The 21,483-nt window shown below is 45.3% G+C and overlaps 3 protein-coding genes across 3 annotated transcripts; 1 reads left to right on the top strand and 2 right to left on the bottom strand.

Moving 5' to 3' along the window:
* Positions 1-206: 206 nt before the first annotated feature.
* On the bottom strand, positions 207-4,191 carry LOC6578043. The gene is made up of 7 exons (XM_002003930.4): positions 4,013-4,191; positions 3,717-3,841; positions 3,431-3,652; positions 2,472-2,955; positions 1,635-2,408; positions 1,124-1,566; positions 207-910 (listed from the first exon to the last, which is right to left on the bottom strand). Exons 1-7 carry the CDS (start codon positions 4,113-4,115, stop codon positions 584-586), a joined length of 2,478 nt encoding a protein of 825 aa, XP_002003966.3. The 5' UTR covers positions 4,116-4,191; the 3' UTR covers positions 207-583.
* A 92-nt stretch (positions 4,192-4,283) lies between these two features.
* Positions 4,284-5,192, top strand: LOC6578042 (nuclear transcription factor Y subunit beta). The gene is made up of 3 exons (XM_002003929.4): positions 4,284-4,586; positions 4,641-4,951; positions 5,019-5,192. Exons 1-3 carry the CDS (start codon positions 4,514-4,516, stop codon positions 5,097-5,099), a joined length of 465 nt encoding a protein of 154 aa, XP_002003965.1. The 5' UTR covers positions 4,284-4,513; the 3' UTR covers positions 5,100-5,192.
* An 816-nt stretch (positions 5,193-6,008) lies between these two features.
* On the bottom strand, positions 6,009-21,256 carry LOC6578040. The gene is made up of 9 exons (XM_032729378.2): positions 20,156-21,256; positions 18,037-18,188; positions 17,650-17,979; positions 17,329-17,581; positions 16,196-17,272; positions 13,390-15,854; positions 10,361-13,327; positions 6,850-10,255; positions 6,009-6,789 (listed from the first exon to the last, which is right to left on the bottom strand). The coding sequence occupies exons 1-9, from the start codon at positions 20,823-20,825 to the stop codon at positions 6,368-6,370; spliced, it is 11,742 nt and encodes a 3,913-aa protein (XP_032585269.1). The 5' UTR covers positions 20,826-21,256; the 3' UTR covers positions 6,009-6,367.
* Between the last annotated feature and the right edge of the window lie 227 nt (positions 21,257-21,483).

The raw sequence follows: 21,483 nt of genomic DNA, 5'->3' as shown, positions 1-21,483 counted from the left end.
GTCAGTCGCTTCAACAAAATGAGCGGCAGTTGGCTGAACACATGATCCACAGCATTGCAATAATATATTTAAACGTTTTTGAAATGTTGTAGTTTAGTTCCTCGTATCATATGTGTTGTTGCGTTGCTAGATTCCAACACCTAACTCGAAGGATTTCTAGCCCGTACCCATATAAGCGTTATCAAACAATAACTTTAACGAAATTATTTCTCTTATGTTAACTATATAATATATTTGTTCCGTGTCGATAAATTGAGTTTAATAAAAAAAATATAGTTTCTTTGATACAAATTGTGGATCCGGCCGACACACGACAGATGCCAGCGAAGATTACTTAATATAGCAAACAAACTTAACAATTAGACTTATATGCAAACTGACATGTCGAGCTAGCAGATGAAGTATATAAATACTTTATTGAAAATGAGTTTTGCTTCACATCCAAGACATGTGACAGTATTTTAGTACCCTCATCTGGGGTAGATAAACATTACATTTGGGATTTCGCTACAAATAATTACAACGCTCAAAATATATAGATTACAATTAAAGCGAAATCAATAGAAACAAATATCGTAATGCGTTAACTTGACTTGGTCTCGTTAGTAACAGAGGCCTGCTTAATTTCTGACATGATATTTATTGGATCCTCGCTGCGCAAATAACCATTGTGCTCGGGATGGGATTCGAAAACGACCTCGCCGCGTATTACACGCACACGTGGGCCGTGTGCACGAGCCGTGAACTTAACTTTGCCGCACGTATCCGGGCGTAGCCGACGATGTGCGCGCAAGCCACTAACCACTACAAAGTTCTTATCGCATCCATAGCACTTGTAGCGCTTCATACCAATGTGACGTGATAGATGCGAGATCAGCGTCTCGCGATGCGTGAAGTCCAGCGAACAGACCTGCAAGAGAAGAACATTATCGGAAGATATAGTAAAATGTCAGTTAACGAACAGTTTTATTATTACGATAGGAAAATCATAGACTTAGACCAATATACGCGTTACTACTTTGATTATTAGTAAGCTGAAATCTATATTGCTATCAATATTCAAAAGTCAGCTTCTACTTTTACAGAACCACAGATATTTCATTGTATACAACAGCATCCTTACCTTGCATTTAAATGGCTTCTCGCCCGTGTGCCTGCGTTGATGGACGCGTACCTGTCCGGGCGTCCGAAAGCGTTTCTCACAGAAGTTACATTTATGCGGCAGCTCGCCGGTGTGTATCATCTTATGAATTCGCAAGGCGCCCACTGTCGTAAAGCACTTGGCGCAATCGTCGCATTGATACTGAGCGGGACGAACAATGGGTCCTGGTCGTGCTGACTTAGCAGAGTTGGGTGGAGAAGAAGAATTTTCAGAAGCTGGCTTTAGACATGATACGGCAGTTGTAACTGCTGCTGCGTCGTTGACAGGAGCCACAGCGCTAGGAGGAGCAGGTACGTCTACTGGAGCTGATGCTTCTGGTGCAGAAGAATATGCTACCACAGATGCTGCTACTTTTTCTTCTGCTCCTGCGGCATCCGTCACAGGAGTCTTGGACTCATTCGATCCTACAAAATTATAAATTATTATTCAAAATCTTAAAGTGAAAAAAAAAAAAAAAACAACTTTTACTCACTCTTGTACATTTTTACTTCCACCTCCATCTGTTCAAACTCAGCTTCCGCAATGCCATGCACCTGCGTCAAGTGGTTACAGAATGCCAAATAGAGTTCGTAACAGCGTGCACATTTTGGACATTCCCAATGGAAACGATGATTGGGATAGGTGAAACGCAACTGGCGGACTTTCGAGTGGCTCGCCTTGGTTAATGGCATCTTAAGAACCTCCAACTGCGTTTGCACAACCAGTTTATTGCTTTTCTTTGGCATTTGCAGGACACTCCCGGGCATCGGAAGCGTTTGCTCTATGCTGCGTATTTGATTCTGGAACTCAGTGATGATCTTGCGAGATTCGGGCAGGCTCTCAAACAAACTTAATGCATTGAAATAGGCATTGCGATTCAACGTGGGCTTTTGTGTGCCTGCTACTTGTGATGCAACTGCACTAGGTGCCTTTGCAACGGTTGGGCTATTGCTCGGCTGTGAAACCGAACTTATCGACAGAGCACTTGGCGGTGTTACAACTGTGCTGCCTGTGGAACAATTATTTGTGTTTATGTTGCCCGAGCTAGGCGATATCTTGACGATTTTTGTATTTGGTGGCAATTTGAACAGCATACAGTTGCTTGGCAGCACCTTCAAGATGTTACTTGCAATGTGAGGCTTATTCTTTACGGGTTGTACGACTTTAGGTGGATTTATGGGGCCTTTGCTTGCATTCAAAATGTTATTCAGCTGCTTTGGCTCAGAGATGGACAATTGTACGGGCTTCAATTGGTCCGATGGTACAACTGCAAATGAGGAATTAATGATAATTTAATGTTGTGAAATATTTCTTGTAGACTTAAGCTTACGTTGTATGGCGGTAGATTTATTTTGTTTAGCAGTTTCCACGTTGACAGGTTTCTTTATGGCTGGCAGGCGCAATTTGCCGCGCAATTGTCCTGCTAGACTGTTATCACTTGCCCAGCTGGGCTCACGGTCAGACTTTGACTCTTCTTCAATTTCTTCTTTAATCTGTGGTTCTGTTTTGATAACATCCGACATATCTATGTCCTGCTCTGTTTGCTCCTCTGCTGCATCCAGCGGTTCTGTTTTGATTTGTACGTCGAAATTCATGTCCAACCTATTGACCGCCACTAGTTGACCCACGTTACCATGCATATCTGCATACTCCACTTGTCCGCATAGCCCCTTGCTGTGTTGCCAATGCAGCTGCAGACCCGTATTCGTCTCAAAGTGCCTGCGACATATCGCGCAAACAAAGCGGCGAACAAAAAAGTGACTGCCTAAGTGCTTAGCCAAGCTGGCAGCATCGCTACATTCCAACAGACAAATCTGAAAGAATTAATATTTATTACATAAATTTGCAAAGGTTACGTTCTTCAAATACTTTAAATAATTTTTGTAATTAACTCAATAAAATTTAAATATTTTTCATTAAAGACCCAATCGTTAATTGTGCACCAATGGTAATTTGTGATACCATTAACTACATATTTATAAAATTTCAATATTTTCAATGATAAACAAATCGTTAAATATGTTATGTACGTAATCCGAAGAGAAATTGGCATAGCAACAGATAAACGAACCATTCTTTGTTTCGATCCCGAATTTAACCTTAATTTAATTTTTGCAATATATTATGATAATCGAAAAAAGAACTGCATTACTTAACATAAATAGTAAATAGTGATAACATACATGTATGTATCTTTCATTACAATTCATAGGAAATGTTTTCGTTAATTATATTATTTTTACTATTACCATTGTTATTAATAAATTTTGATTTTCAATATGTTATTACCCTGCAGCTCGATCCGGTATAACTGGACGCATGCTGACGAAATTCATGCTCCAGTATTTCCTCCAACATGTCGCACCAAACTTCACAGCCATAGTAGCAAAAATGTCGATTTAACTGGTGGTTGATCTGATGCGAGGCCAGCGCCAGACGATTTTCACACCTATAACTGCAAATGTTGCATGCAAGTGCGCCATCATTTTCACAGGATGATGTCACAAATAACTGTAATGTAGAGAGAACTTAAAAACATGTTCGCATGTGTTGGTGTGCTAAGGTTGGGGCCTGCCTTTTGCTGCTGATCGACCGTGCGGAGACTCTCAATAAACTTTAGCTCGTCCTCGGATTTGTAGTCATGCACCGGCACTGTTATCATATTAGGCTTCTCATCGATGATTTTAATAAAGCGGGTCGCTGCAAAGTATCAGTAAATTTAACACAAATACACTAATTACGACAAAGCTAACGGTATAGTGCGTAGCAAAAATAGCCACAACACATGCAAAATGACAACCATGCGCACGCATACTAACATACATACCCATACAATGTCATATTGCAAATGGAAAAACGGACAATATTTACCACACGGCAGCTCCAACTGGGGTGCATCTTCATCTAACTCTAGCTTTATCTTGGTATCATCAATATCAAGCTCCTCTTTTTTTATCACAATTTGTTCCTGCATCTCTTTGTCGCGTAGGAAAAGTGCGCAAAAAAAAGTACCGCTGCGATCAGTAGCTGCTATCGACTGCTCTTTTAAAGAATATCGAATAGACAACGCTTGGCTTGCGAAATGAATTGCATGGACTTAGCGATAGCTTCATATCGATAGTTTATCATCACTACGATTTGTACACTGAACTGTAACAGCACGATAAATACTGCTAGGAAAAAAAGGGGAAAAAAAACTATAAGCAGACAAATTGTTTGTTTTTAAATTGAAAATTGTTTGCAGATTAATAGAATTAGCATTTATTAATGTACATTAGTGAACTACTCAACAAGGAACCCATTCACAGAAATTGATATATAAATTGGGAAAATAAATGTAATAATTATTTGCGAGCGTAAACCAAAATAAAGATGAGCAATAGCGAGGACTCACAACAATATCTAAATGATATGATGGTCAAAGAAGAGGATGAGGCATCAGGAGGTAACCTGTCAATCAAACGGCTATAGGTCGCTTAATAATTTTATGGTGTTGCAGACGAATCAGACAGACACGATGGACACGGCATCATGTTGCGTGAACAGGATCGATTTTTGCCCATTTGCAATATCATCAAAATAATGAAGGTGCCCGTGCCGCAGAATGGCAAAATAGCCAAGGATGCCAGAGAGTGTATACAGGAATGTGTCTCCGAGTTCATATCCTTCATCAGCAGCGAGGCCATCGAGCGCAGTGTCGCAGAAAATCGAAAAACGGTGAATGGAGACGATTTGCTAGTGGCATTCAGCAATTTGGGCTTCGATAACTACGTAGAGCCTCTCTCCATTTATTTGCAAAAATATCGCGAGGTGAGTCGGTGTCTTATGGAAGACATAATATATGTGCATATTTGACTTTCTTATCTCTTTCACCCAGTCAAACAAATCGGATCGCAATTTGTTTTTGGACAGCAGCTATATGCAAAGCGAGGATGCCAGTGAATCGGGGAAGCAGTAGCATCCTAACTTATGGGTGTTTTATTTATTTAAACTTAAGATTTAATGTTTTAAGAGGGTAGTCTGAATTAAATAATTTTTCGTTTTCTCCTAATTATGTTCGCATTATTTTCGGAATTCTTATATTATCCGCATATTCAACCAGTGACTTAGGAATAGGTCTAGGTCTCTGTGGGCATTCATTTCACGAGACACTCATTTCTTAAATCTTCAGCATTTAATATAAGTATATTTTAAGACGTGCTTTTAACTTTTTTTCCTACCTGTAATGTATATAAGGTCAAAACCAAGTGTAATTTCTTAGTAATATAAGAGTTTTATTTATTATGTATATTTTATAAGACACCAAGTACTTTTGTATATGCTACAGGTTTACATATATATATTTATATATATGCAATATTAAAAAGAGTACGATAGGTCGATAGTCATATTGTTTGATGCAATCCTTATGGAAATAGTTCAGTTTTAGCTGCCAGCAGAGTCTTACATTACGGAGAAATAGTAGGTGTTGATCATTTCCAATGGTCAATACTAACATTTGATATTTAAGGACATATCCCACACAGTTATCTTTTAGCCTTTAGGGTATGAGGAGCTGTGATCTACTTATGATAATAATACTACACTAACAGTAAAACAATTTAAAAATGTAATTAAATCAATTACTAAACAAGGAACATTTTGTGTCTACGTAAAAGTTAAATCATATGGCCATAAGGTTTCTAAAATCACTCGATTACTCATTAATTAGACAACTATATTATATATGTAAAACATATATATATATATGTATATATAGATTAGCTAATCCGTTACATTACGAATAGGAGTGGAAAGGGCGTTTGGTTTCTACTTAAGATTAGTTTGGGTAGACGTGGTACTTCTTTCATAAATACATTGATAGAGATACTGAGTGATTAAATATATATATATATTAAATATTTTTAAATTATTTGAGACTAACACTAAGTTCAAATGAAATGGCTTATAGACATTGGGACGTGACACTTCTACTCCAAACATATATTAGATAAACATCCTGAATTCCGTGAGGAGCTGTTATTGAGCACCGTTCGAATTGTAGCCAAATTATTCCAAAAGTCAAATATTCAAGAAATGCGTTTTGGCTGAACCTGCAAAATTTGACAGCAATCTCCCTTGACCACATTTCGAAGTATAGTTTTTATAAGTATTAAGGTGACGACCTGCTGATATTACCGTTTTGATGGGGTAATAAAATGATACTTTCGGCTAAGAGTGCTATTGTTATAGCATCAAATCGTCACTTTCTAGGGGCTCATCCTTGATGCAGAGCATCTTAGGATTGTTTATAACATAATCGTTGAGAAATATGTTGTTATCATTGTGCGTCAAATGCAATGTAGGCATTGCGTCCGGGAGCAGACGACCCGGCTCTATGAAACAATAACTCTCAAAGTGTTTAGAGCAGATGTGTTTCGTATTGTCCCACTTGGCAATGGGTTCGATTTTAAGATTATAGCACCACTTGACTCGCTGATTGCGGTTATCGGGGAAGTCTTGCATGGGCAGCTGCACATCCTCAACGCCACAAATGAGGCAACTGAATGCCTTCGCAGGTAGATGGACTGCACAAATGTGTTTACCAGAGTAGCGTTGTACATCCGGAAAATCTAGGGCTTGGCACCATTGATGAAGCAGCAAAGGATCTATGACAAAATAAGAATCTGATTAGAAAATCATACAGAAATGCTCTCTCTATGGCTTACCACTTGGAAACTTATGCAGCTTGACAAATCCATTGTGTTCGCAGTCAGTGATGCAACAGCGTGGAGTACTTTCCGGTAACTCAGGCAGCTCCGACTCTTTAATATTTGGACCAAGATTCCTTGTTGGCACGGCATTGGTGAAGAGGCGACGAACGCCAATCAGTTGCGGATCAAAATGACGGCTACAGATGAGCTTAGTGTTCCGCTGCGATGGAATAAAGCGCATGCCTGTCGCTTGCTCCCATTTACGTATGGCGCCAATGTTGTTGGGCAGTCGGAAGAGTTTGATGCCATCGCCTCGTGGCCTGCGACAGTGGGGCAAACAGCATTGTTTTATTTTCCATGGCTGCAACTGGCCAGGAGGGCAGGGATCGCAGCGTGAAGGACGCTCTCGTTTGAGCTGTGGTTCCGCAGGCAGCTGCTCAGACCCATTGTCTTCGTAATCATCGTTGTAATCCTCCAACATAGTATCGTCCACATCATAATCATAGCCGTCTGCCTCACCGTCGCTACCCACCTCCATCTGCTGCTGGCTTTGCTCGTTCGTGTAGAGTTGCTCCGGCACATTTTCGCCCAGCTCCAAGGTAGGCACTGCCCAGGGACGGAGCTTCCTTAGTCGTATGCATCGCGGCTCAAAGTGCGCGCTGCATATCATGGTCTTCCATGGTCGCCGTTCGTCGTATCGAATACGCAAATTGTGCATCCAGTGTTGCTGAAGCTGGCGGGAACGTGGAAATTTATAGATGTGCACGCCATGCTGTGAGCGCTGGCGCTGACAATGGATTAGGGAGCACTTGTCATAGCCCGACTTGACCGGATTATAGTAGCTGTTGTCGCTGCACTTCTCCTGCTTAATGCTGCGCTCATTCCAATTGTTATTGCAGTTCAAATAATTGTCCTCATGTTCCGCTTCTTCCTGACCTTCATGCAATTGGAGTTGTGGTTCTAGCATACTTAAGTCCTGTTCCTGTTCCGCCTCCTGCTTCTGTGCCTGCACCGAATCATCCTCCTCGAATGGCTGCGCTTGCTCATGCTTTACAGTGAAATTTTGTTCGCTATGCATATCCTTATCCGAGCGCAAGCCAATGACCAAAAAGTCATTGTCAAAGAGCTGCTTAGGTGCGCGGGGCCCTAGCTTCAGGGTGGGCACACTGCCTTGCATCAGTCGCATGTTGCCCAGGCAGATGGGTTCAAAGTGTGCGCTGCAGATGCGATAGCGCCAACGATACTCTGGATCGAAAGGCACCTGCGTGTTGTGCTGCCACTTGGCGCACATGTCCGCCGAGTGTGGGAACTTGTGAAGAGTCAAATTTTCACTGGTCAGATGATTCGAGCAGCCTTCGATCTGACAGAACTTGCTGGATTTGCGAGGCGGAGCGGGACAGGGCAGGCGCAATTTGATGTCAAGCTTGGAGTCCTCAGTAGGCAGTGGAGACTGCTCTTCCACTGCATTCGCTGCCGTCTGTTCCTGCTGAACATTGAATTCGTTATCGTAGATACGCGCAGGACGTCGGGACCCCAAACGCAACGTGGGCATGGCTCCACGTCTAATGCGCGATCCATTGAAGCACTCAGGGACAAAATGATAGCTGCAAATGCGAAAGCGCCACGCATAGTTGGTGTCTACATCCACCTGGGTATTGTGCATCCACTTTTCCATAGCATCTATCGATGTGGGGAACTTGTGCAACTTCAGATTGCCGTCCACATCTAGCACCGTCACACCGCAACCTCGCACGCTGCAATGCCTCGCGCTGTAGCGAGAGTTATTGCCGTTTACTGCTCCGCTACCTGGTGGATGTGACGAACCTGAAGGATTATGCGACGGCTGTTCGGCATAGCTTATGGAGGGCTCTGTGTCCATCTGCTCATAGGTGGTGCACTTCTCTACGTGCCCCACCTCGAGTAGCACCTCCAGCTCCTGCATCTCTTGCGGCTGCTCTTCATAATAGTCATCTTCGTACACAGATAGAGGCTCCTGCTTGACCTGTGATTCCAGTTTGATTTGCGACTCTTCCTGTTCCTGCTCGTCCTCCTGCCCCTGGTCATTCTCCTGCTCCAGTATTTGGTGCTTATGCATCGCATATTTTATATTCCGCATTTCCCTCTGCTTCTGCTTATCATTCAGCTCAACACTGGCTTCCAATGCCTGCAGTGCTGATAGTTGCTCATTCATGCGTTGCCACTGCTCCTCCGTAGGATTCTGATGCACTGGTGGCTCTGGCAGCTCCAACGTAGGCACGCTCCAGGGTTTTAGTCGTCGCGCCTTCTCCACTAGGCAATTGGACTCGAAGTGCCTGCCGCACACCCGAAACTTGTAACGCTCATTATCATTGTAAGGCATCCGCATGTTGTCCAGCCACAGCTCGAGCACATCACGTCGTGTGGGCGACAAGTGCAGGCAATGCTCATCTCTCGGCCTTAGAGTCCTGCAGCCAGGCACAGCGCAGCTGGCGATGCGAATGCGCACACTGTTGCGAGCAGCTTCGTAGTTGGATGTTAGCAGTTCCTCCTCCGCCGATTGTTCAGGGAACTCCTCGTACAGCATGATCAAGTGCAGCGGGCAGAGTTTGAGCGGCTGCTGCTGATCGTGTTCCTCCAATCCCAGATACGACAGCCATGTTTCACGCAGTGCCAGCCCTTGTGGCAAATCGTAGGTAATTTTTTGAAAGCCCTTTTGCAGTTCCACGCAATCTGGATAGCAACAGTCGCAGTGGATACGGAAACGCCCGGACCGAGCCGACATTGGCAGCTCTTTGATGCTTTCGTGTATGTTATCCGTCTCAGCGTGACCCAAGTGGAGTGTAGGCATGGCGCCTATATGTAGTCGGTCACTGTCTATGCAGCTGGGCTCGAAGTGCACGCTACATATGCGACGGCCTTTCACTGGAACCTTGTTAGGATCGAGGCGGAAATTCTGCAGCCATTTCTCTACTAGAAACTTAGACTTTGGCAGCCCGAATAACTGCACGTTATCCGCATCCTTCGAGCGTCCACAGCTGGGCACAACGCATACGTGGGCTTCCTCCTCCCAGCTGGCCGGATTGGGCAGCACATCTAGCAGGTCATCGTGGCCCAAATGAAGTGTGGGTCGTGCAGCTTGGCGTAACAGCTTGTCCGCATTGAAGCAGTGCGCCTCGAAGTGCCGTTCACAGACATGTGGCTCCTGGCCCACCAAAGACGCCGCATCAATGCGCAGGTTATGACACCAATCCTCCATCTGATGTGTCCGCTTTGGCATTTTAAAAAGGCGAGGACGCCTTGCACCCTCCTCCACAATGCAGCCATTGACTAAGCAGCGCATCTCGTAGATGGGTCGGCTCAGTTCAAGAGTGGGCACAGCATCCTCCTTCAGTTGCCCAGACTCAGGGTCGAAGCAGTCGTCCGCGAAATGAGACTGGCACACCTGCAAAACATAAGATCCGTCAGATTTTTGCCTACACAAACTCAAGCTAACTGAAAGACTAATATAGGCATAGGCATAGGTATATAGGCTGAGATCTGCTCTTACCTGAAATCCATCGCTGCTTGCCTGCATGGAACGATGCTTGCAATTGGCAGCCCATCGGCGCAGGGTGGGCCGATCCGTAGGGTAAGCAAAGAGGCGCAGCTGGTCGCTGCGCTGCTGAAAGCAGGTGAGAACGGAGCAGAAGTTCGCATAGATGTACTGCAGCGCCTGCCTATCCTCCTTGCTGTCAGCAATGTTGCCATTGTGCCGAGCATTGGGTATGATATGACCATCGTGACCCAGCTTCAGCGTCGGCACCGCCCAGCTGCGCAACTGCCTCTTGTAAATGGCGTCTGGCTCGAAGTGTTCCTGGCACACAAACAGATGCTGTGTATCCACGAGACGCGGCTGCTGCTGCGTGTTCACCAGCCACTTGCGCAGCGCAGTCTCGATAGTGGGAAAGCGAAACAGATGGGTGAGTGCGTTCTCCTGCTGGCCACAGCTGGCAATGCAGCAGGTGCGCAGTTTACCCCGGGGACTTGGACTTGCGCTCGCGCTGGCCGTCGGACTGACGGAGAGGTAAAGCGGTAGCTCCGTCTTGATTCGTAGCGGCATTTCAAGAGGCACACCTTGCTGGGTTAGTGCGCCATCAGCGTTGTCTTCCAACTTAAGATTCTTATGAATATCCGGGTCGTTGTGGTTGAGGTGCAGTGTAGGCACCGCTCCTAGCCTAGGACGCACTGCGCCCAGGGTATGGGGCTCGAAGTGCCGTAGGCAGATGCGATAGGAGCGCTCGCGATCCGGATCGTAGTCAATTTTCGTATTGTGCAGCCATTTGGCGCGGGTACGTTGGCATGTTGGAAGCCTGGTGAGATGCACGTTGTCTGTGAATTTGGTTTGGCAGCCGGGCACTGAACAGCGCAGCTCCATGGCAATGGTGGATGTGGCGATGAGCTCGTACGTTTCCCTTAGCTCGCACAGGACTATCTCAGGCAACTGATCCGGCAACGGCACCTGCTCGAACAGCTGCATGTAGTGCATGATGCACAGCTGCTCGTGGTTCGACGATTGGGGAGAACGAGGCGGTAGTTGCAGCCACTGCAGCCACGCCTCTCGCACTTGGGGATGCTCGGGCAGGGCGTAGCCACGATAGAGGCGAGCACATGGACAGTTGGGCACCAGGCAGCCAATGCCATTTATTGAGTTGTGGCTACGATAAATGTTACTATCCGTATGGCCTAGGCGCAAGGTGGGCAACATTGCCTGCTCCTCGAAATGATCCTCGCACACATACGTCTGGTTGTGGCTCAAATTGGCAGGCAGCTTTAAATTGTGCAGCCACTTGCGCAGCAACAAACGATCTCTTGGCATGCGTCGCAGGTTAGCGGCATGCAGCTTCCATTCCTTTCTACAACTGGGCACGCAGCACACGCGCTTAGTCATCGCTGCTGGATTCGCTGTCGTCGTCGTCATCGTCGTTGGGAACGTTTCCGTCGTCATTGTCGTTGCCGTCGTCATTGTCGTTGGCGACTTTTCCGGCATTGTCGTCGTCGTTGTTGTCACCGCTGGCGTCGTTGGCATCGTCGTTGTCGCTAGCATCGTTGTCGTCGCTGGCGTCGTTGTCGTCGCTGGCGTCGTTGTCGTCGTTGGCGACGCTGTCGTCACTGTCGTCGTTGGCGTCGTTGGCGTCGCTGTCGTCGTCAACGAATCTTTCCTTTTGCGACAGTGTTTCAGGCTCCAAAGCCGAAAAACCGAATGCTGCTGTGATTGCGCATCATGGATGTCCGCAGCTTGGCCATTGCAACGATAGCTAAGGGGTGTATCATGGCCCAAATTCAAGGTGGGCACCGCGTTCTGCTTCAGCTTGCGCGTGCCTAACATCTCCGCCTCGAAGTGCTCAATGCAAACACGCCCAACACAGTCGTCGATATCTATTTGCAGGTTTACACTCCATTTGAACAGTTGCTGCGGATCCTTGGGAAAGCCGAAAGTGCTTAGCTGATGGGTAGCAGTACGCTCCTTACGGCAGTGCTTAAGGCAGCATATGGGCGTCACATTATTCACAGTTCTCTTCTGACGTCTCGGAGGAAGAGCTATTTGAATAGGTAGAGTATCGGGGAGCAACAGCTCATCATCGTTGCCGGGTATATCCTCCTCTTCCATATTGTCATCAACCTCGTCATCTTCGTTATTGTAGAGCTGTTCATCTTCGCTGTGCTGCTCTGCAAAAGTCTCTACAAGCTCCAAGGGATCAAAGTAGCCGTGCTCTTGCTGCTCCTCTTCTTCTGATTGATGATTGGTCTGCTCCTCGTCATCATCATCCTGTTCTTCTGTCTGCTCGTCGTTTGCCATTGACTGATCCTCCTCATTTAGTTCATTCTTCACCCTAACAAGCGAGTCCAAGCTGTTCGCCACCTCTCCACCTTCATACTCCTCCTCCTCCTCCTGCTGCAGGCCTGCCTTAATAGCCTCGTTGTCAAAGACTACGCCCTCATCGTGGCCCAGCTTCAGTGTCGGCACTGCCCCCGTCTTTAGCTTTAGCTTTCCACGCACCATGGGCTCAAAATGATCCGCACATATGCGACCGCGACATTGATCTGGTGCGAGGCGGAGATTCACACGCCACTTCTCAAGCAGCTCCTCATTGCGCGGATAGCGATAGGTGCGCAAATCATTGTCAATGCTCCGCCTTTTGCGGCAATGGGCCAACGCACAGGTGGGAGTAAAGAAGCCCGGGATGTTCTTTGGATTCTCATAGATGTTCGTCTCCTGGTGACCCAGCTGCAGTGTGGGCATGGCCCATCCTCTTAGCTGTTTGCCATCAATGCAGCGGCGATTGAAATGGGCGCTGCAAACACGTGTCGTCCTATCCACTTCGCCAGCTTTTAGTCGGAGATTATGACGCCACTTGTTCTGCTGTTGCTTGCCCGTGGGAAAGGGAAACAAACGGGCACCGCTTTCTACCCATTTGTTGCGTGGACAGCTGCGAACACAACACGTGAACTGGGGCGTGGATCGCTCGAACTTGACCTGGAGACATATATATATATTTGGTAATAAATTGAATACACAATCTGCGCTGAGCTACTCACCTGTCTAGTAAAGTGCTCCCCCTGTTTAATACCCACGCGCTGGTGCCGTCCAAACATATTGCTCTGCAGCTCATCGGGATTCACACGGTACAGGTCTTCCGTCTCGTCGTGTCCCAACTCCAGTGTAGGTATGGAGCCTAGGTTGAGGCGCGTCTTGCCGATGCATATGTCTTCGAAATGAGCATTACAAATCTTATAGCGCTCGCGCTCCTTGAAATTGAGATGGTTGAGTCGGAGATTGTGGCGCCAGCGCTCGAAGAGGGTCGGATCCTTGGGAAAGCTGTTCATTTGCACCTCATCGAATTTGCGAGTCTTGCCACAGGTGGGAACGCAGCACTTAAACACTGGGTCTACGTAGCGAGCTTCCGGCTTCGGATTCGATATCAGCTCAATCTGGACATCGTCGTGTCCAAGCATCAGCGTGGGAATGGCCCACTTGTAGAGATGCTTGGAACCGATACAATCGGGCTCGAAGTGCCTGTTGCAGATGCGCATGCCAATGCAATCAATTGGATTCATCTTCAGATTGTTGCACCACTTCCACAGCAGATCCTCGTCGTCGTTGGGGAACCGGAAGAGCCGCACATCCGGCTGATCCTTGGAGGCGTTACAGCCCTCGATAGCGCAGTGCTCCTCGACAAACGACTGCGCCTCATTCGGATAGATGTCGTCGTCCTGATGGCCCAGCTCGAGAGTCGGAATGGCGCCAGTGCTCAAGCGCTTGCCGTTGAACGAGTGCGTCTCAAAGTGCCGCGAGCAGATGCGGTACTGTTGTCGCATGGCACCGCGCGGTCGCATGCGTATGTTGTGCATCCACTTGCGCAGCTGGGTGGGGTTGTGGGGCAGCCGGAAGAGCTGGACACCCTGGCCACGCTGCCGACGACAGCTCTCCACAATGCAGACGCGTTGCATGCACAGCTTGTTTGCTTTGATCTTGGCTGGGTTTTGGTAAATCTTGTAACCTGGTGGAGTATTGAGATCGAGCGTAGGCACCGCTAGCGGCACTGGGCACTTCTTGCTAAGGACGTGAGACTCAAAGTGCGCGGAGCAGAGACGTCTCTGAGCACTTCCAACCATCGGAACTTGCAGATTGTGCGCCCACTTTGCCAACGTGGCGCGATTGAGTTTGGGAAACCGATATAGTTGGACGTTGTGCAAAGCGCGCACCTTGCGGCAGTGGGGCAGACAGCAGCGTGGCACCCAGGTGGGCTTGGTAATGCTTCCACCACTTCCTTCTCTTTGCCCGCTGAGATGGGAGGTGCGGCGCTTGTACAGCATCTGCTGCTCGGGGTTCTCAAAGAGATTCTCTATGTTAGTGGCAAGATTGAGCGTGGGTATGGCCCACGGACGCATTCGCTTGCCTATGCAGTGGGCTTCGAAGTGTAGATTGCAGATGCGCATGGAAGGCAGCTGAGCGATGTCTATCTGCAGATTGTGCGCCCATTTGGTCAGCACTTGGGACTCCTCCGGCGGTCGATAGAGCTTGATGTCATCCACGCTGGGATTGCGCTTACAGGTCTCCACACAGCATTCACCCTGTTCTTCGCCATTGTTTGGAGCACTTGGTCGAGCATAGAACTCGGCCACCTGCTCTGGAGTGGGAAGAGGATAGGGAATGTTATCGTGGCCGAGCATAAGAGTGGGCACTGCCCACTTCTCTAGCCGCTTATTACGTAAGCACCGTTCCTCGAAATGAACCTCGCAAATAGCATCGTTGAAGAGTTTGATCCCATCCGGAACAGTGCGCTGCAAATTGGCACACCATTTGGTTAGCAGCGCCACATTGCTGGGAAAACGATGCAGATTGGCGTGGTCCCGATCCCGATTGCGTTTGCACACTGCCACGCAACAGGTCTCGCGTATGTTCAGCTTCTTGATTACATCCGGATTGCGATGAATGTCCTCTTCATCGTGGCCCAAATGCAGCGTTGGCACCGCGAACGGACGCATGCAGCCGCCAATGCAATAGGGCTCGAAATGCAGACTGCATATGCGCATGCCCTTGTGCATCTTGTCCTCGGGTATACGCAGATTGTGACACCATTTGCGCATCTGCTCCGGGCGCCTAGGTATCGTATGGAATGTGATGTTCTCATTGTTGTGTCGCTTGCTTTCGCAGCTGGGCACACAGCAGACGTCCATGCTGTCGCTCACATTCAGTCCAGAGGTTGAATTGCCAGAGCCCATGCCCATGGCCATGTAGGAGGCACTTAGCTCCGGATCCACATAGTGGGATGTAGAGCTGGCCGACGAGGAAGTGGACGCAGCAGAGTGCCTCTGGTATTTGTGATGAATCTGCTGCTGCGGCAGCTGCTGTTGATGCTGCTGCATGTGGTGTTGTTGCAGCTGTTGCTGCTGATGATGATTATGATGGGTGGGCGTCGAGGCCGTCGGAGGAGGCCACAGTTCATTTTCGTAGATGTTGAAGGTGTCACTGTGGCCCAGGTGTAGAGTTGGCACAGCGCCTGTAAATGTAAATGTAAATGTAAATGTATTAATTTAAATGTAAATGTAAATGTATTAATTTAAATGCTAATTTAAATATAAAGGCTACGAGTATAAAGAATATTCAACAAGTCATTGAATATCAATTTTCAGATAATAAACATATTCATTGATTTGTGCCAATTTGTTTATTTATTACAGCGATTCTGGATGATAAGCGGACCATGTCATTGCATTCAATATTTGTATCATTAATTTTCTAGAATTAGTACTCAATTTGCTCATGTTGTAAAACGAATTCATTCACTCAAAGGTAAACTGAGGTTTTAGCATATAAATAATTTATTAATTACTTGCTTACCTGGCGACAATTTCCGTAAGCCGAGGGCTTCCTTAATGAAGTGAGCGCTGCAAATTTTGTGATTTTTCCCACGATACACTGCCGGATCGAGTCTCAAGTTATAGCACCAGCGACGCAGCAATACCTCATCTCTGGGGAACCGGTAAAGCGACATGTTGAAGTCCGAGGAGCGACTGCGGCGACAAAAGTTCAGGCAGCAACGTTTCTCCTCAACATACAGATTCTTCGGATTGTCATGAATCTTGCCATACTGAGCTCCCAAATGGAGCGTAGGTACAGCCCAGGGTTTCAGTCGGAATTTGCCAATGCAACGCTCCTCGAAGTGCCGACTGCAGAAGTGACGCGGCTCTTTGGCCTGGACGGGCAGACGTGCGTTCTGGCACCATTTGATCAGACTCTTGATGTCTTTCGGAAAATTGTAAAACTTGAGATTACTTTCGCCACGCTGGCTCGTGCAATTGGGCATGCTGCACCGAGCCACCTCTCCGGTGGTAAATGTGTTGGTCAACTCTCGATTCTGATACAAATTTGCGACATCGTCGTGGCCCAGGTTGAACGTAGGCACTGCCCAATAGCACAACGAATAGCGATTTATGCAACGCTTCGGAAAATGCATGCTACAAATGCGAAAGCTGACATAGCTCGACGCAGGTATGTGAAACATTTTGAGATTGTGCAGCCATTGATGCAGATACTTCTCGTCCTTGGGAAACGTGAAGAACTGCAGAGTAGGGCTGGTGCTTTTGCGCACTCCACACAATGGTACGCAGCACAGCGCATCTTCCGATTCATCCAGCGTGGAGGAATGTGCCTGCGGTCCACCGATTGCAACACCACTCGCATGCAGCGAGTTGTCACTCCCATATGCATTGTTGTAGCCGCTGTTCTCGTGCATGCTATATCCGGACTCGCTGGTCGAGTTGCTGTAGCTTCGCTCCAGCTTAACACTCGGCTCGTTCTTTAAGGAAGAGGCAAAGAGGGAGGCGCCACCATCAGCATTCGCTTGACGCTGATGTAGCAAGGAACTAAGCGCCGCCGTGGCAGGCAGCGCATTTGCTTTATGCTGAGACGCAGTCACTGCAGAGCAAGAACATTACTATAAGCGCAAAACAGTCGGAGTAACCAAGACTTACTCTCTATCGTTCCCATGTGGCAATCCTGCAGTTTGTAGTTGCTCTGCTCCGACAGCTGCTGGTGCTGCTGTTGCTGATGTGCTGCTGCATAGTACTTGCCGCAAAAGTATGGGGCCGCTAGGCGATGCTCGTGCAACTCGAGCGCGGTTTGATACCATAAGCGGCAAATCGGGCAATCGAAGCGCTGCTGAAACTTGTGCTGCGGCAAATGGGCGTAAAGCTGTTCGCGCGTAGGAAATGTCATTGAGCACATCTGCAAATGATAAATTATAATTAGTGTAGGTTTCCTCGTATAGAAATTATGGGTTTCTCCCTTCTTACATTGCAAACAAAGCTGTCGTAGTCGTGTTCCATGTACTCGTGCGACTCGCAATCGGCAATATTGTCAAAGTACTTGCCACAGTATTTGTGACAGAAGAACTTGTCAGCGCGGTGCAGTTGCTTGTGCTTCTGTATATCCTCGGCGCCCATGAAGGACATGGGACAGATGTTGCACTTGTAGTCGTACTCTTGGATCGTGCAACTGCTCTCGGCCACATGCCGCAAATAGATTTGTTTCTTAAAGAACACCTCCTTGCAGCGTTGGCAGATGGGCAGGCTTTCCGAGGAACGTTCCGTTTGCAGCTTTCGGCGAGGAAAGCTGAGCGGATTCTATAATACAAAAGAACATTATATAATAATATATATTTTTATTCTTTTACAGCTCACCTTTTGGTTGCCATAGGCATCATCCTTTACAGTTAGCTCCACCTTTGGACTCAGCATTTCGTCGCCGAATTCGGGAAATTTGTTAAAATCGGCAAAGGGCGTATTATCATCAATATAGTTGGACTTAAACACATGTTCCTCAATGGGTTCCGCTGCCAAAACAAAATTAATATAAACAATTTTTTATTAATATATTGAATACATTTATTATCGCAGTTCTTTATCAAACTGATTTCACTCTGCTGACTTTGATGTGCTTTAATGAAATTTATTTTAATTTTAGAAATCTATTTTTACAAGTTTATCGGCACAAATCTTATGTTCAAAATAGAAAATGGAAAAAATATAATAATTTCTAATTTCTCCATATTTATCTATATGTAATTATATTTAATATTATATTTTCAAACGATAATTGTCACTTTTCTTCTTTTTACTATGTTCAAATTTTATTTTTTTTATATCTTGGAAAAAAGAAGAATATGGTGGGAGGGGAGTATGATCAATTAAGATTGAAAAATTCACTATGAACTCACAGAGAAATGTCTTGGAGATTTTTTTTTTTTCATGTTGTATAATTCATAGCATATATAGCATATAGCATATATTGCTAAAAATAGTCAAACTGATGAATGAATGTAAAACAACAAAAATTTGCATCACGAATTTAATAAAAGTTAATACAAAATTGATTTATAATAAAAATGGAGTTAATAAGATTTCTTCTTTTAACCACTGAAAATATACAGACATATGTATGTATGCACATATGTTTGCCTTCGTGAATATGCATGTGTATGTAAGGAATATTTACACTTTGTATGTATAAGTATCTTCTAGAAAAGTTTCAGTTTCTATGGTTTTACGTGTGCATTCATTTTGTTAGTTTGTTTCAATTGTTCTCGCTTCTTTGATAAGCATGAATGCAGAGATAACAGAAGCGAGAATTTTTCTTTTTTCTTTCCTACACACATAAATCTATACATATATGAGAAAATATTTCTTAGTTTTCCAGAAATGTTTTTAACAAAATTGTAAAAAAAATTGGATTAACATTTTTATTTACAATTGAGACCCCGCCCTATTAGGCAGGTATGTGTTCATAGGTTATAAAATACTTGGGAACCTAAGAGTTACATAAGATTCGAGACTTAAAAGTGAGAATTAACAAATATACATTAACGCACACATAACCAATATAAAGTCTATTAATGTTGGATTGGAGACAGGGTACATAACTATTAGGATTATACCCGGTAATTTGACGTATCTATTCAGCTGAGCTTATGTGACGATGGTATATGTATATATTGTAGGTGCCTAAAATATATATCGACTAGATAGATACATACACAGAGCAAAAACCGACTAAAGCACTCCGAAACAAAGGTACAGATACGGAGGCGAACAAAACAAAACCGAAAATTGAAAACCTAGCGAACCTACCGAAAAACAACCGACCGAAACAACCGCTAAAAGTCTCAGCGTAACTCAACTCTGTAACCAAACGCTTTATTGATTCGGCGACGCCAAAAGCGGAGCTGAAATTACTGCTACTTACGCTATACGACAAAATATATGGGCGCCCAAGTAACAGTAACTGGGAGCGCACTCTCTCTCCCTCTCTCTCATTCGCACTCAATCACTTACACTCTCAGTTTTGTTTTTGTTACACTCTGACTATATGAGTGTGTCTGTACCAATTAGATATGGTGGTATGCATATTTACGAGCACGAAACACGATTTCAATAATTTGCGCGGCACGAATGACTCTTATATTGAATAAATATTCATCTTTTCGTAGCCGAATTGATTGATGAGATTGTCACATTAATCAAAATTGCAATAAGAGAATCAATTTTACTTCTTAATTAGTAGTTGATATTAGTGTATTAAAAAGTGATTCAATAGTCAATGTTTCTAAACATAAAAATTAAACTTACTATATCAAATTATATACAATTGAAATTGGCTCTAAATATTTCGTGTCGTGACATAAATGCCAAATATGATCTCATCTCTATGCCCCGTTCTAGAACTAATGGCTTATTACAGCTAGTATATTTGCATGGCTGTGTGCGTATGTGGATATCGATATCCCTAAGGCTCGATACTTACATTTTATTATCATTTCGCCGCTAGCATCAAGCGTGTGGCGATTGGAGGCGGGTGCTGGCGGCGGGGCCATTGGATTTTGAAAATGTTGTTGTAGGTGCTGCTGTTGCTGTTGCTGTTGTTGCTGCTGTTGCTGCGTTTGATGTTGTTGATGGCGTTGTCTTTCGTCGGGCAGCTCCAATGGCTCGCTCTTAATATATGGATAGGAGCTGTGCATTATGCTGTGCGGCATATACGAGCGTTGACTGGTGTGCTGTTGGTGCTGCTGTTGTTGTTGTTCTTGCTGGTATTGCAGCAGCTGGTTGTGCGCATAGGCCACAGTATTAGCTTCAAGGTTATATCCCACCCCCGCAGCAGCAGTAGCCGTAGCAGCCCCGTAATAGTGCGTCCCACCCGCTTCGTAAGCATTCATAATGTTATTGTTGTTGTTGTGATTGTTGTTGTTGCTGCTCTTGCAAGGTGTCGCATACGGGTGCGGCTGTTGGGGCGGGTAGGAAGCAACATGTGAGTACCAACTGTGCTGCTGTATTTGTTTATGTTGTAAATGCTGATGCTGCTGGTGCTGTTGCTGTTGTTGCTGTAGCTGATGTTGCTGGTGCTGCTGCTGCTGCTGATAGTAGTGGAGATGTTGTTGATGCTGATGCGAATGCGGTTGATTATTGTGTTGTGACATTACGTTAGAGATAATGTCGTGTCTTTGATTTTGGGCAAATTTTCGTTTTACCAATGCAATTGGCTATTAGCAAAAAATAATACCCGAAGTATACTACTACTGTTTTATCTCTCTCGCTCGCGCGCGCTGTCTTTTTCATTTGGCGTCGTCTTTTATATACCAGTTTTTCAGTGTTCTGCCCCCTTCGCAGATATGTTTGCATGTATGTATGTTTGTGTATGTATCGAAATGTCAATTATATTTATTCACAGTTAAGTTGATCTCAAGCCAATTGGACATATTTTTCACTATTTAGCGATTGATCACCAATTGGAACTTACATTGAGCGCGAGCATAGAATTTTTCAACATTTTTTCGTTCGTTTCGTAGATTTAGCGCGACGCGACACAACAAACTCCTGCGTGCATGCATATGTGTATATTTGCAAGTGTGTGTGTCGTGTGGTTACCGTAGTGATGTGAAAATCGCTAGGTGGCGCATTAATCTTCGATGTTTTCTATCGTACTATCGAAATGAACAAAAATCGCTACAAAGTTATAAGTTTATTCAACGTTTATTTGAATTATTAACTTTATAATTATGGAACTTATTAACAAAATAATGTTGTTATCGATTAGTAGGTATCGTCGAAGATCCCGTAAAAAATATAAAATTTCAG

The sequence above is a fragment of the Drosophila mojavensis genome, unplaced genomic scaffold (genome assembly GCF_018153725.1).
Source record: "Drosophila mojavensis isolate 15081-1352.22 unplaced genomic scaffold, ASM1815372v1 contig_49, whole genome shotgun sequence".
NCBI lineage: Eukaryota > Metazoa > Arthropoda > Insecta > Diptera > Drosophilidae > Drosophila > Drosophila mojavensis.
This window is presented reverse-complemented; position numbering and strand designations above follow the sequence as displayed.

Coding starts and splice junctions, on each gene's coding strand:
- LOC6578043 (XM_002003930.4), bottom strand. CDS start 4,115: ATGCAGGAACAAATTGTGATAAAAAAAGAGGAGCTTGATATTGATGAT. Junction 2,409..2,471: donor TAAATCTACCGCCATACAAC/GTAAGCTTAAGT, acceptor CCTCATTTGCAG/TTGTACCATCGGACCAATTG. Junction 1,567..1,634: donor GGAAGTAAAAATGTACAAGA/GTGAGTAAAAGT, acceptor ATAATTTTGTAG/GATCGAATGAGTCCAAGACT.
- LOC6578042 (XM_002003929.4), top strand. CDS start 4,514: ATGAGCAATAGCGAGGACTCACAACAATATCTAAATGATATGATGGTC. Junction 4,587..4,640: donor AGAGGATGAGGCATCAGGAG/GTAACCTGTCAA, acceptor ATGGTGTTGCAG/ACGAATCAGACAGACACGAT. Junction 4,952..5,018: donor ATTTGCAAAAATATCGCGAG/GTGAGTCGGTGT, acceptor TCTTTCACCCAG/TCAAACAAATCGGATCGCAA.
- LOC6578040 (XM_032729378.2), bottom strand. CDS start 20,825: ATGTCACAACACAATAATCAACCGCATTCGCATCAGCATCAACAACAT. Junction 18,189..20,155: donor CGGCGAAATGATAATAAAAT/GTAAGTATCGAG, acceptor TTGTTTTGGCAG/CGGAACCCATTGAGGAACAT. Junction 17,273..17,328: donor CCACATGGGAACGATAGAGA/GTAAGTCTTGGT, acceptor CTTGCTCTGCAG/TGACTGCGTCTCAGCATAAA.